The sequence below is a fragment of the Benincasa hispida genome, chromosome 9, assembly GCF_009727055.1.
Source record: "Benincasa hispida cultivar B227 chromosome 9, ASM972705v1, whole genome shotgun sequence".
Taxonomy (NCBI): Eukaryota; Viridiplantae; Streptophyta; class Magnoliopsida; order Cucurbitales; family Cucurbitaceae; genus Benincasa; species Benincasa hispida.
The window spans coordinates 24579628-24595185 of record NC_052357.1 but is presented as its reverse complement, the minus strand read 5'-3'; the positions used below and the strand labels follow the sequence as shown (position 1 = coordinate 24595185).

The following is a 15558-nucleotide window of genomic DNA, read 5'->3' as shown; positions in this document are numbered from 1 at the left end:
TTATCACTAACACTTCCTAAAAAACTAAGTGGATTATGCAATCAAGCGATGTACTCAATGTTATATCTAGCACTTCAGTGTATCTAGCCACGTTATCTTATTTCTAAGATGCATGTGATAAGTGCAATGTACAGAGGATATACTTATTTCTAAGAAATATCTTCTCTTCTTTTATGAGATCCAAATCTAAGGTTTTTCAAACTTAGATTAAATTTACTTAAAAAAATCTCTCAATTGATTCAAGCAAGTCATATAAGCATGCATAAGATAAGTTGATCGCCTGATCTTCTTGTTGTTTAGTAGTGTCAGCTGCACACTTCTCAACCCATTTGACAATTTAGTCATGCATGATATTGATGGGAAAGAGGGATAAAAAATAAGATGAACATGTATTCATATTGTAAAGTTTGAATTTGTCAATAAAGAAAGTACAATGCAAATACACAAAGGAAAAGAAAAGAGTATAGAATCAAGTCATGGTCTGCAATTCCTTGCTCCCTACGGCTCTACAATTCCTTGCTCCCTACGGCTCTTTGATCAAGCGATGACTGCTTCACTGAGAGTGTGTGATCGCATACTCCATTTTTTTTTGTATAAATTATTTGGTAAAGAATGTCAAAACTTCATGCCTTTCTCTTATTTTTTTTTACATAGAAGAGATACAATAACTTGTATTTCTTACAAGTTATCAGTATCTTATTCTGGTAACACTATTGAATGCGGTTCATTCTGTAGTTGTTACAATTTGTTGTAAAATGCTACAAATGAAGTGATCCTGATTTGTTCATGTACTAACATGAGGAGTGGGGGCGTTCTATGCAATGAGTTTGCGTAAGATCGGACCAAGAAATAAGTCACTCTTACTTTATAATGTTGCTTACTGTTTAAGACTGACTATTTCACTTAGATGACCTAGGTAACTCAATCTTAATTCTGAGCTAACTATGAACTCCTGTTTATTCGGGATGATACTTAAATTTGCATAGGTTAGAGTTGGTTCAACAGCGTCGGCTCAATAAGCCTCCCATTTCAAGGATAAGACCAGGTAGATAGCTGGAGACATAGGGTGTAAGATGGAATTCACCCTCTTAAGTGCTTAATCCAGATCCGATTTAGTGATTGGATCACAAACCAATTGTTCATTAGAGAATTAATAGAACTTAAGGAGTAAGATGTAATTTCAGGAGTAAAAATAGCATTTGACCCAGCCTTATTACGAATAACCTGTGAAGGGTCGATTTACTGATTATGGTTAAAATAAGTGGATACAAATATATCTACAGTGAGGAGAATGCAACTATCGAGCTACAATGGTGTGACTCAGTAGTTAACGAATATTGATTAATTTAGTCTAAAGTGTTTTAGCCAATTAATCTCAAATCGTTGGAGCTCATGATCTGTAGGTCTGTAAGGTTTCTCTACTAACTCGTAAAACAACCTTGAATTAGTAAATTGAGTGAATTTGAAATAATTTCAATTTGAAGTGTTCAAATTGAATTTCATGTTGAAATGTTTAGTTTGAATTTAGGGTTTTCAATTTGAAGTGTTCAAATTGCAATTAGGGTTTATATAATTATATTCGATATAACTAACGTTTAATTTATCGAAATTAAACGAAATTGGAGAGTTTATATTTAAATATTAATTACATGAATATGATTCATGTTTAAAATTAGGTGTTTGATTAATTTAATATTTGATATTAAATTATTTTTTCATTTTAATTAGTTAAAATCAAATTAAATTTCAATTTTTAAATTCAAATTTAGAAATAAAATTTTGGAATTAAATAAAAGAAATTTAAAAAATAAAAACTGAGAAAGTTGATTTATCCACAAGTTTGTTTGTCTTGGTGTCTTCATCTCCAAACAAACACCTAGGCCACTTCCTTCATCAAATTGAGGTGGCTTTGGCTGAAATCTTTCGGTGCTTGCATGGTTAATGGATATAAAACTCTCACTTTTTGCTGATGGATGAGGTGGGCTGCTGGATTTTAGGAAAATTCTGCAAAAAGTTCCTCTCTAACTAAAACCCTTACACATTCCCTTCACAATTCACTCCAATCTTGAGTTCCACCACTCAAATTCAAGACTGAGAACAGTAGAGAGATCTGTCGGTGGTTCACTATAGATTTGAAGCTGAGAATTCATGGAAAGCAGCTTGGATTTGGAGGATTCTTCAAAGGTATGATGTTCTTGAAAACCCTCTTCCGAAAAATTTACTTTTGCATGTTTTAGAACTCAAATTAAATGTAATTAGAGTGCTTATTGGTTATGTTTGCTTCCGTTGCATGCTTCTATATCCTATCAGTTTTATATCATGGTATAGATCAAATCTATACATGAAAGTATATACAACTTCTTCATGCAACTACTCTCCAACTACTCTTTATTGAGCTGTTGCTACTCACAGTTCAATTTGATTAGAATACTATTCAAATAACAAAATATCTATATCTATCTATATATATATATCTTCTAGGTATATACCAAACATATTAAAATTGATTTGTCATATTACTTGACATCACTATCAAAATGGTAATCTTACCTTCAAAACTTCCTTCATCTTTGCAAATTGCTAACTCCTTCGCAAAGGTTTACACATCTTATTTTCCATTTTTATTTGGCTAATCATCCATATTTTGTGTAGCTCCATCGTGAGTTTGAAAGGGGTTGTCAGATTATAAATCTCTTTGATCATTGAAATATAAGAAATTTCTTATAAAGGTAACCTTATCTTTTTCCTTCATCCTGTTCGTGTATGTACCCTTTTGAATTTTTGTGATCTTCCACTATTTCTCTTTGATACAAGAGTTCTTTCCTTTTCTCTATTTGTTCCTTCTTTGTACCAACTTATCATTTCCATCCTTGATTCTTTTTGGCTAAAATGAGCATAGCCAATTAGCATATGAATGTGTTAACAACAATCCAGAGATTTATGGTTCGAATCTTTATTGTACTAAAAAAAATAGAATCAAAGACTCTTTTTCGGTTTTGAGGCATGGATTCTAACTCAATGAATTTCTAATACATATCACATTATGTTTGTAATCCATAGAGAAAATTTCATGGATCGAACTAAGGCAAGGTGTCAAATGTTAATTCTAGGTTCGGGTTGTGACATATTCATTGAGCTATAACGATGAGCAATAATCATTCTAGCAGTTTTGTAATTCAAATGCATTTCTTACAGACTTTCCCAATAAATAAAAAATGAGGGGGTGGAGTGAGACTGAAAGATTCCAGACGAAAAAAGGCTTAGCATTATTTTTAGATACAACTTTACAATTAGTAATTCGATTGAGAAAATAGGGAATGCAATACAAGCATTTCCTCACTTCCATATCATCTCTCTCTCTCTCTCTCTTTTTTCAATATAAATTGCATATTTTTTTTTATATATATTTATCTATATATAAATACTATTTTGGCCTACAAGTGATACTATCCAGAGGGGGGGAAAATTACCCCGGAGGTTAACTTCAGCTTGAGACTTCAGCAGAGGCATTGTTTGTTCCATGGCTCTGCTTGCTTTCCTTGATTCAATGTCTTAGACATTGTTCCATGGCTCAGCTTTCTCATCAGTTACAGGGTTTGGTTTGCAAGAGTGAAGCATATAGTTGCAGGCCGCTACAGCTTCGGCGACCGTAAGATAGATCCATTCCTGTCTCTTATACACATCTAGATGTGTATAAGAGACAGCCGTAAGATAGATCCATTCATGTCCGAGGGTCTCGATGAACTTGCCCTTGTCCAGCTTCTTCATTACCTCAGCTCCAGGGTTGGCCAAAACTATCTGCATAGATGGGAAAGAGAAGCAACTTTGAGTGGATAACAAATTCGAGGGCAAATATACTTGACCCATCCCCATCCATGAAGTTTGACAATGCTAATATGTTTTTCCAACTTTATAACTTCAATAACTTTTTTCAGAGTTGAAAAAGAGAGTATGCAGCAGGAAAATGGAAGTTTTGACAGTCGCTTACTGTACCTTCAATCCCCTTCTTTCTAAAATCTTCTTTATCTCTTCAAACATACTTATTCCACTTGTATCAATGTTGCCAACGGCTGAAAAAGAGATAATTCTCAGACTACATTATCAAAAAGAAAACAAGTGTGTCCATTTCAACAGTTGAATATCCAATACTTACCACTCATGTCCAATACGACATATTGTAAGGTACTTTCACCGGAAGCTTTTATTCTATCTTCCTCTTCATCAACCCACCTTATAATCCTAAAACATAAAGGATACGACATTCAGAGAAAACTTCCAAAAAATCCATCCAAAAAATGAATCATTCAGTATTCACATGTACTTGAAAGAAAGGTGCCAATGTGATAGATTAGATACCTTTCTCTCAAGTAGCTGGAATTGGCAAAGTAAATGGGAGCGTCAATCTCAAGTATGAGAATGCCAGGAACATTATTGGCATTCGGGTATTGGTCAACATTCCTGTAAACCGTGGAATTGGGAAGGTTTCCAAGCACAAGTGTCCTCGGCCTCGCAACGAACAAAAGTAGTCTCAGCAGAGATATCACCACCTGCAATAAGTTGGTCACAACCTTGTGAATAGTATCTACAAAAGTTTATACATACCAAACCCACCCACTTAACAAATGAATCTAAAACTTATTGGTAATTGGTTCTAGGACACTAAAAATGAAATAACACATAGAGAAATTCAGCTAGACATTTTCACAAACACCTTACGGGCAGACCCAAAAACAAGAAAGAAAGAGTCAGAGCATACCGCAATGACCAAGCCAATTTCAACACTGGCAAAGACAACACCAGCATAAGCGCCAATGCAGACAAGGAAATCGAATTTATCAACCTTCCACAAGTGAATAGCAGCTTCGTAATCGATGAGGCCAAGCATGGCGGAAATGATGATGGAAGAAAGCACAACAAGAGGAGTGTAGTGGAACAGAGGAGTCAAGAACAACAATGTCAACATCACTGCGATCGCCATTACCACGTTTGATACCGCTGTTTTGCATCCTGCATTGTAGTTCACAGCCGATCGCGAAAATGGGCCTGCAAGTATGGCGATTTCGAAGTCAAAATCAAGTGGGTCTCCTCAGAAATGGAAGTGGAATAAAGGGATTTTTTTTTTTCCTTCAAACCTGTGGTGAGATAGCAAGAGAAGCAAGAGCCGACCATGTTCATTGTGCCAATGGCTACCATTTCCTTGTTGCCATCAATGTTGTAATGTTTGAACATTGCGAAGCTTCTTCCAACTGCTATTCCTTCCTGCTCATTCATCAATGTTCATCCCAAAATCATGTCTTCATCATTTTGAAGTTTTCAAAATTTCAAGTCTGAGGCTTTTAATTTACACTTTTTAAAATTAATTTATCAATTAAAATTTTATCTCTTTGCACATTCTTTAAAAATATATTCCATTCGAAATTGAGAAAGTTTAGAGATCAAATAAACTAAATAAATGTAGGGACAAATTTTATAATCTAATTCTATTTAAATTTGATTAAGAATTCAAAATTTTTCTTAAAAAAAACAATTCGAACAAATGATAAAAAAAAATTAACATAATTTTTAAAAACAAAAAGTTATAAAACGGGGCCTTATTCTTTGCTTTTTCCTCCTAAATTTTTATATCTAAGTCCAAGTTTGGTGGTAAAATAATATTTAATTTTCAACTTTGTACTAAAAACATTAGTTTTTTAAAAGTTAAAAAATATTGCGTTAAGTTATTATCCTAAATAAAAAAATTGTTATTTAGTTAGGTGAAAGTTGAATATTCAAATTTCTAACTAATCAAACTATTGAAGAGCTAGTTTTGAAAGCTGTTTTTATTATTATTATTTAATCAACAAAATTTTCATAATGGCAAAAATAATTAAACTAGTTAAAAAGTATATATATATATATATATATTATATATATATAATATATATTATGATTTTAACATTATAATTATATATATAAAAGAAAAAAAAAAGTGAGGATTGAGGAATAAGAAAAGAGAAGATAAAAGAAGAAGGTTGATGAATATACCGCAAGAGCTATGACGCCAGTGATGATGCCAGTTTTAATGGCAGTGGAAAGATAAGGTGACACAAACACCAAATTTGTAATTGACACTGGATTTGCCCTTTCTTTTAATTCTCCAATCTGTTCCAAACAATAAATTATATATATATTATATATATATATATTTATTTATATTTAAAATTATTCATTTTTAAAAACAATCATGAAGAATAATTGAATGTGAAGCCAAAATAGATTTTTAAAATTATTCATTTTGGATGAAGGAAAGAAGAAGAAAGAGAGGAAACCTTTGGAAAATAGTTGAAAAAAGGTCCAATCAAAGACAAAGAATTGAGACCAAACCAATAAAACAGATTTCTATTAATTGTTGTGGGCCCACTTCACTCTCCACTTTGGAGTGGACAAAAACAAGGCTTCACTTTTTTTTTTTATTATTATTATTAATGACTATCTCTCCTTTTTTTTGTTATTTTTTTGGGTTAAAATAGTATTTTTCTTATTGTTGTAGTTTGTAATTTATTCAATTTTAATATCTATTTTTAATTCAAAAATTTAGTTATTATTATAATTTTACTATATTTTTAAAAATATATTCCTATATTATATTTTCTTACCTAATAATAATAATAATAATAATAGGTAATAGAAATAAATTTTCTTACCTAATAATAATTATTTTTGGGCTAATTTCAATAAAAATTAACTTTTGAAGATTAAATTTGATATTCATAGATTAAAATAGTCATTTGAAAGTACATAAAATTAAATAAATAAATCCTAAAATACAATTAACAAAATTATATTTTCACTTTTTTTTTTCAATTTTTACTCTTCAAGATTCTTCACGACGATCATGCTTCTAATTTTTTAAAATATGGTTTTAATTAAATTTAGGACAAAAACAATTTTTTAAGAACTAAAGTTGTAACATAAAGCAATACAATTTATTAATTTACTTAGATACACAACTTTTTTACCTAAAAATCAACTTCTTTTTCTATGATGGATGAATTGGACTTCTAACTTCAATACTAATGATATAAACATCCTGTCAATCGAATTATATTTATTTATCATGAAAAATAAAATAATTTATTCAAAAACTATGGACTAAAATATTTAAATATATATAAATTTAAAGAGAAGATAGTGATAGAATTGAAACTGAAATTCTCTTTTAAGGGAAATATTGTGGTGTAATTTAAGTATTCCATAATCGGTAGTCGGCTAAGGCTGAATTTTTTTAGATCTATCCTGTCTTTGTATGGCGGTCTAAGGAAGCCGTATTACAAATTGGACTCTATTATTTGTACGAGAAAATTACAAATAAAACAATCTTTTTTCAATAAAAAAAATAAAAATTGAATCATAATCTAATTATCCAAAATTAAATTTACCATAACATATTAACTTAAACTTACCACTTCAACTCCGTGCTTTTCAGCATGAGTGAGAAACACTAAAAGGCTTCCTAAAATCACTGAAGTCAAAGGTGCCATTGCTGATATCCAGAAGAATTTTGGCTTTTTCTTGCTCTGATACATTGTAACACAACACAAGGTTTAAAATGTTGTGTAGATAGATATTTCTGATAAAATTATTTAAAAAATGAAAAAAATGAAAATATCGATGTCGATTTCGGATCAAAATTTTAATTTCATGAACGCGACAAATAAAAATTTATGGTAAATTTGGTTTCTTTCCAATGATGTTTTTCACTCTTGAATTAATGTTGGTTTAAATATAGCTACAAAAAAAGTGAGTGAATTTTGCAAGAAAAGTGAGGTGGGTAATTTTAATTTTTAACTAGGTTTTTAGGTTTGGGGAAGGTTGGTCTAGGATTAGGGTTGAAATGGGGGTTATGAAATGTAATTAATTAGATTATTATGGAAGTTAATTTTGATTATTCCTATCTAAAATACTAAAGCAAAAAGTAAAGTTCGAATGAAAATAATAATAATGATGAGGTGATTCCTAACTACTTCTACCAACCTTATATTCTTAAATTCTTTTCTTATCCTTTTTTATGTTCTAAGAGAAAAGGTATTATAAATATAAGACTGAAAATTTTCGAATCCTAAATTTTAAATTGTATTGAGCTAGATCTTTGCTTTGGAAAATTATGCTTTCACAATTATTTTTTGAACCATGGTCTAATTTTAAAAATGAAAAATAGTAATTTTTTTTAAAAAAAATATATATTTCTTAAAAAAATGTAGCTGAGAAAATAAATATAATAAATGTAAATTTTAAAAGTTTGATTTTATTTTCTTTTTTGTTTTATCAAAGCAATAGAAAAAAAGACAAAAATACCTTATTTAGAGAAAAGGCCACGTGGGCAACATGTGAATTTTAGACTTTGTTCAACGAGATAGTATTGGTAATTGAGATGATTAAGTAGAATTAATTAAATAAATCCAAAAGGAGATCACCAATTAAGATTTGCTAGGTAACCATTTTATTTTCTATTTTTGTTTTTTAAAATTATGCTTATAGATACTATTTCTACCTTCAAATTTCTTCATTTGTTATCCACTTTTCACCAATAATTTAAAATACAAAACCAAATTTTAAGAAAAAAAGTAACTTTCAAAAAATTGTTTTTGTTTTTGAAATTTGGCTAAGAATTTATCCATTGTATTATTGAAAGAATTGGTGATGAAAAGACTTAATTTTCTGAAACAAAAATAAAAAATCAAATAATTATCAAATAAAACCTAAATGATTTCGTCACGTTAACTATGGGGATTCGACGGTACCAAATTTAAAAAATTGTCGGTAATTTATGGTTGGTGTCATGCATAATTTTTTACTCCCATGAAAAAGCCGGTGGGTAAGATGTGACACTTCATCCAATGAATTTAATTCCATAAATCATCATAAATTGCAATATTAAAAAAGGTGAAACCATCCATCTAAGCAGCTCTAATAATATTCATATAATTATATATATATATATATATATATATATATTCTAAGAATTTGTTTTTAGTTTAAGTTCCAAATAAAAAAAAATCAAATTAATGCATAATATAGAAAACAAACCTAAATTTAAAACAAAAACAAAAATCATGTTTGGTAACTATTTAGTTTTAAATTTTTTTATAATTAAACTTATAATGATCATTTCTATTTCTAAATTTCTTAACCTTACTATCTAATTTCTATCAAAATTTAAAAAAAAAAAGGTCAATTTTTATAGAACTAGAAAATATAACTTTTAAAACTTTTTTTTGTTTTTTCCAATTTAGCTCAAGAATTAAACTCTATTATATAAGAAGGATGAATAAATCATTGTAAAAATTGAAAAGAAAATAGACTTTATTTCCAAAAACCAAATGATGATCAAATAAGGTCGAAATGATTATCAAATTGGGCTAAAAATATTGGTAATTTTTTATAGGTGTTTTTTGTAATTTTTTTTACTAGTTAAGGTTTTAAATTGTCTCTGCTAATTATAATGTTATATTCTAAAAGGAAATTAAAGAGAGTATATAAATTTAATTTGTACTCACAAAGTATCTGGTGATGAGGAGGAAGAAGAGAAAACAGCAGCCCAATACCCCACTTTCCCATCTCCACTGCAATAGAATCCAAATAAATTATTATTAAATAATTAACATCTCTCATAATTTATACCTAATATGTATCCCTTTTCTATTATAATTTTCTTTTCACATAAAAACCATAATGTTAATTAATTTGATTAACACTAAAATATTGTTTGTTTTGTTTGTTTTTTTTTTTAGTTTTTACTTCAATAAAATGGACCCACTTTCAACGTACATGATTTGAAAGAACTTTTAATATATTGGATTCTCTAAGGGGTTAGCCTAGGAATATATATATATATATATATATTTCTTTTTTCACATTGGTCTTAATCTACCTTTGTTATTTTAAAAAAAATAATTATTACTGACTTAGTAAGAAATCAATAGTTTTAACCCAAAAAAAAAAAAAAAAAAAAAAAAAAAAAAAAAAGATGAAATTGAAAAATGTTACATAAAGGACAATCCAATTTTATAAATAGCTAAGAGTGGAATACAAGGCACATGGTGTAGGGCTGAAACAAAAAAGTAAGAGAGCTTTCTCCTTATATTTTCATAAAATATTCTTTTTCTAAAAAGTACCACACATCAACGAGGATAGGGATGATCATTGAAATCGATAAAACCGAACCGAAATCAAATTAATATCGTTCGGTTCGATTTGATATATTTTCAAACCAAATTATTACGGTTCGATTCGATTTCAAATCTGAAAACCGAATTAAAATCGAACTGGACCGCTTTTTAATAAATATATTAAAAAAAACAAGTTATTTCTTTTCATTAAGTTATTTTATTTAATTTTTATTATTTTTAAATTTCAAAAGTAGCCGTTAAAATTACTTTAAATACATTGTTTCAACGAAATTTAGAAATATAAAAAAAAAACATAATTTTTTTTTTTAAAAAAAAGGGTAAAATCAAACCGAAACAAACTGTGTTGATTCGATTTGATTTCAAAAAACATATTTTTTAAAATTTGTGGTACAATTCGGTTTGAATCCAAACCGAACTGAATCGAACTGTGAACACTTTTAAACGAAGAAATTGAACCTGATGAACTTGGGTAAAAACAGAGCGGAGGACGGAGACAAGGTCTGTTGAGTGAGTGAAATGGGTTAACCCTAAGATGCCTTTGAGCTGCTGTAGGCACACCACTGTGGCGGCGCCTGCCATGAACCCGACAATGGTCGCATGGGACAAAAAATCAACAATGAACCCTAACCTGTATTTATTCATATATAATCCATGCAAATAGTTAATCCTCTATTTAATTAAATATGCATAATTTATTTATTATTTATTATTTATTTTCTTTCTATGTATTATTATTATTATTATTTTGGTTTTATTATATGAGAGAGATAGAGAATGAGGCAAAGATTAGAAGCAAAGGTGATGATGATAATTTGATATGATGGGGAATGGATCTACCTATTGCTACATCAGGATTCCTCCTCATCATTTAATTTCATCTTATTTTTCTCCTAAAAATACCATATATCATTTATAATTCAATAATTTTATTTGGTTTTCACTTAAACCCTCACATTTTCTAAATTTTCAATTTGATCCCTCAAATTTGATTAAATGTTTACGATTTATTGTTTACCGCATCTCTTTCATCACATGCAAAGAGAACACGATAGATAAGAAAGAATAATACTTAGCTATTAAACCAGAAAAATAATTTTCTCTATCTCATTTTTATAGTAAATTATAGGGATGAAATTGAAAGAAAATGATGAATTTGAGGTTAATTACGTACCTTAAGAGGCCTAAGGAAGCCTGGAAAACTCCGGCAAAGAAAGTGGCGGTGAAAGCAAGGTGGAGATAAAGAGTGGGGTTTTGGACAGGGCTAACCTCCGCCCCTAACATTGAGCTGATCAGAAGCGACGCCACTGCCACGGTGCCGACGGCTAAGTCCTTTGAGCTTCCCATCATGGCATAAATCAACGGAGGAATAAAACTCGAATCTGCATAATTACATTAATTAATAACTACACTTTTTTAAAAAAAAAAAAAAAAGTTTTCACTCGTGGGGCCCTCCGATTATTGTTCTTTATATTGCTTCACGATAATAAATTGGAGGATGACCATTTTGACCTTAGAAAAACATTCTATATATATCTCAATTATTATTAGACCATGTCTATATTCACTTGTTATTTCAATTATAAATTTGATCGAAATTTCCAACCTGAATATAAATTAGATTACGTTATCAACCAAAAAGTTCTTGAGATCAAATTAATTAAGTAGTTTTCAAAAGGCAAAGATTTCTACTTCTATATAAAACGAAAACATTATTTCTTAAATCAAAAGTAAAAAATATCCATCTCATATTTAACAAAATGCGTGTGGTAACTAAACGTATTTAGTTTTAATTTAAAAGTTTAAAATACGCAAACTTACAGAGTCCAAGTATCGGAGGCAAGTTAGCAAGCTTAGCATAACTAATCCCCTGAGGAATGGCGAGGCTAGCAATGGTGATACCAGAAACAAGATCCGATTTCAAAAGCCCTAAATTGTACCGTGGCCCCCATTCCACCACCGGAAAAAAGTACTGTAAACCCAGAATCATCTTCCTCCTCGCCGGCTGATTCTTGAACTGCCGGAGTGGGTCGTCCGGGAAGAACGTCTCCTTCAAACCGTTCTTCAGCGACTTCACGAACGGCTGCGCCGGCGGAATCGCTGCCCTGTGTAAGCACTCGCCGCCGTCCCCTGCCGCCGCTGAAGTTGGGTATACGTAATCGGCGTTACCCATTGGAAGAATATATGAAAAAGGAAAAGGGGAATTAATAAATATGATGATTTTGTTGTTTATTTGGGGATTTTTGAGAGAGTGTTAGAGCAGAGGAGTTGCAGGGAAATGGTTACAGGGGAGAGGGATTTATACAAAGACGATGGAGGTTTTTAATTTTTATTTTCGATTTTTTTTAAACAAAAATTCTGAGTGGTTGATGGGTCCCACTAGCATTGTTGGCAGGTACACGTTCCCTGTGATCTTTCACTCTCTATTTCCTTTTATTTTATATTTTTTTTCATGCGTATCCTATTTTGATTTTATAAGTTTACCCATTTCTCAAAAATAAAAAAGGCTCATAAAACTCTTACACTACGTTTCAAAAATGTCTTTAAAGTTTTGGATATTTCAAAAGTACCCTATACTTTTAAAATGAGTTAAAAAATATTTTTAACGTTAATTTGGGATGAAAATCATTAAGGTTTTGTTTAAAAAATACTCTAAATTTTAAAATTTTTTTAAAATACCCTTAAACTTAAAAAAATAGAAAATATCGTTCTTATTATATGATCATAAATCGTTAATACCGTCTTATCTCTCTATTTTTTATCTCTTTCTCCACTCCCTTCTTTAATACACTCTTACTCCATTTTCTGTTAACTATCTGATACTTATTTATCTAAAATAAATAAAATCACACATTTTAATTAAGGTATATGAACTATAATAAGAAGAAAGATAATAGATAAAACACCAAATGATTTTAAGACTCGCATATTTTAACAAAATTGTATGATAGTAGTTGTGGGTGTTAAAAGTCAAATACTTTTTTATTTGACTATTTATCGTTTTGGTATATTGAAGAGGAGATTATGATATTAGACTTTTGTAAAATTTTGTGGGATTTTATGTTTTAACTTAAAATTTTGGTTGTTAGGAAAAATTGTGCAAGCTAACAATTGAAAAATTAAGAGAAATATGATAATATCTATATATAAAAATGAGGATATCTATATAATTTATTTTAAATTGGTTCTTTTTGAATCTAAGAAAATTTCAAACAAATTGAGCATCATATTAATGGTATGAGCCATTTTTTTAACTTTTTGTTTCAATTTTTAAAGTTATTTTTCTTAGGAATAATTTTTTTTTTTTCAATTCAACATAGCCCTCTAAATTACGTCGGAGACATTTACCAAACCGTAATTAAAATTGGTGTAATTTTAATAGAAATTCATTGATGGATAAATTGTAATGAGTTGAATTGTTAAGTGTAATTGAATTACTTTTGATACCGTTTACTTAAAATTATGGATTTTGCCACATTTATCGTTATCTTACCATTACCAACACGATAACAGTAATAGTAAAGGCGTCAAAAGTCATACTTTTTTCTTTAAAACAACAACAATAATAGTAACTATAATCATAGTTGTAATGATACGACATAATTTTCAGACACAATTAGATTGAGCACGCTCTATTCATCAATCAGTTTGCATTTTTTATTACATATTTGGAAAGTGTGCCTCATGTGTTAGTATTGATGCAAAACACAAATTAACAACACCAAATATAGTCAAATGGGACCCATTTTTTACATTACCATTGATTTATTACGTTTTCATTAGGGTAAACATGATCTTATTTCAGAAAAATATCCATTTTTATCCCCAAACGATAATAGTTGTATTAATTTAAACAATATATTTGTGTAAGTGATTAATTTACATTTTCTGATATGTTTTATTTTGACTAACATTGTACAAGACCTATAACTTTATTAATTAAATTTGTATTTCTTTTATAAATGGGTCAATTTAAACTGTAATCAATATGAATATATATTTTTTGGGCTAATTGTCTATTTTGTTAATCTAACATTTAAAGAAGTCTACATGTATAAAATAAGGTAAAATTTTTAAAAATGGTCCAAAATGATTTACTTACGACAATTTAAAAGTTTAACTTAGAACAATTATAAGTTTCAAGCAATGTTTTTCTAATGGAATCCAAAGAAGAGTTAAATTGATACACCAACGAAAGTTTAAGGTAATTGATACAACTATTACTTTAGAATTTTAATTGATACAAAATCAAAATTTAAGGATATTAATTGATATTTTTCCTAAACTTTATATTATATGTTCAACATATTGTTAATTGGAACTTATTTTCTTAAGGTCTTGTTACATTTTTTTTTTTCCAAATCTCGATTAGGATCGAGTCATGACATTTTTACAAGAGAGGGACGAAATCTTACCCTAAAACATTTTCAATATATATAATTTTTAAAGGAAGACTTGAAAAAAATGTATTAAACCCCAAACTTAAAAACGGACGAAATTACTAACACATTCTTATCACGAAACGAAATATGAAAAAACAAAAGAAAGTCAAATAAGGGCATATTGTATCCAAACCTCAACACCAAACAAAATGGATAAAAGAACCCAAAACTTAATAATAAACCATCAAGATTTGACTAAAGAGCAATCATCTTTTAAGTACACCAAAGTAATATTTGAACATTTAATTTTAAAACAAAAGTACGTGTCAATTATTGACACGCCATATTTATGTTGACAATTATAAAATTAATTAAGCAACCAAAAGAATAATTCTTTAACAATGAAACTTTTTTATCCAACCACATAATAATAATACTCATAACTATAAAAGATTTTTTTTTAAAAAAAATTAAAGTCTAATTTTATTATTTTTTTAAAAAAATTAAATTTATAATCACTATTTTCATCTATGAATTTCTATGCTTTCAAATTCATGCTAACTTTTAAAATCTAAAAAGAAAAAGTTTTAAATAGTTATTTTTTTTTTGAAAGATATTGACAACCATTCTGCATAAATTAAAAGAAAACCACATTTTTTTTCTAAAAAACAAAAAACCAAACATAATTCCTTAAACAACTAGACATAAATTAATTGGAGTATTAGATGAATTCCTTATTTAGGTTTAGGTTCAACCTAACAAAATTAGAAGTTTGATATTTAAAAAATCAACTATAAAGATTAAAAATTATTCTGTTTGATACTTTTTTTTTTTTAAAAAAAAAAAAAAGAAAACCAATGAAATTTATAAATCTAGCTTAGTAAAATTGGAACCAGTTTTGTGAGATGTTTAAGGAAATCTTCCAATAATGAAGTTGGTCAAGAGAAGAGATTAATTTGGACCATACTACATCTAAAATTTGACTTGTATTAGTTTGTTTTATTTATTAT

The 15558-nt window shown here is 28.9% G+C and overlaps 1 protein-coding gene across 2 annotated transcripts; it reads right to left on the bottom strand.

The window, feature by feature from the left end:
- Positions 1-3242: 3242 nt before the first annotated feature.
- On the bottom strand, positions 3243-12456 carry LOC120086140 (sulfate transporter 3.1-like). 2 transcript variants are annotated; one of them, XM_039042606.1, is made up of 13 exons: positions 11988-12456; positions 11341-11548; positions 10626-10797; positions 9537-9602; positions 7443-7556; positions 6025-6141; positions 5133-5259; positions 4757-5043; positions 4357-4547; positions 4154-4239; positions 3994-4070; positions 3724-3798; positions 3243-3666 (listed from the first exon to the last, which is right to left on the bottom strand). In XM_039042606.1, the coding sequence occupies exons 1-13, from the start codon at positions 12337-12339 to the stop codon at positions 3553-3555; spliced, it is 1986 nt and encodes a 661-aa protein (XP_038898534.1). In that variant the 5' UTR covers positions 12340-12456; the 3' UTR covers positions 3243-3552. The 2 variants fall into 2 exon arrangements, with proteins under 2 accessions (XP_038898534.1, XP_038898533.1); XM_039042605.1 differs by having other exon boundaries at positions 3243-3798.
- Positions 12457-15558: the final 3102 nt, after the last annotated feature.

What these genes read in the sequence shown, in the direction of transcription:
- LOC120086140 (XM_039042605.1), bottom strand. Translation starts at nt 12,339, where the DNA reads ATGGGTAACGCCGATTACGTATACCCAACTTCAGCGGCGGCAGGGGAC. An exon ending in AAAAGCACGGAGTTGAAGTG is followed by an intron (nt 6,142 to 7,442) that starts GTAAGTTTAAGT and finishes TGTTTGGAACAG; the next exon opens with ATTGGAGAATTAAAAGAAAG. An exon ending in CTCTTGCTATCTCACCACAG is followed by an intron (nt 5,044 to 5,132) that starts GTTTGAAGGAAA and finishes CCATACTTGCAG; the next exon opens with GCCCATTTTCGCGATCGGCT.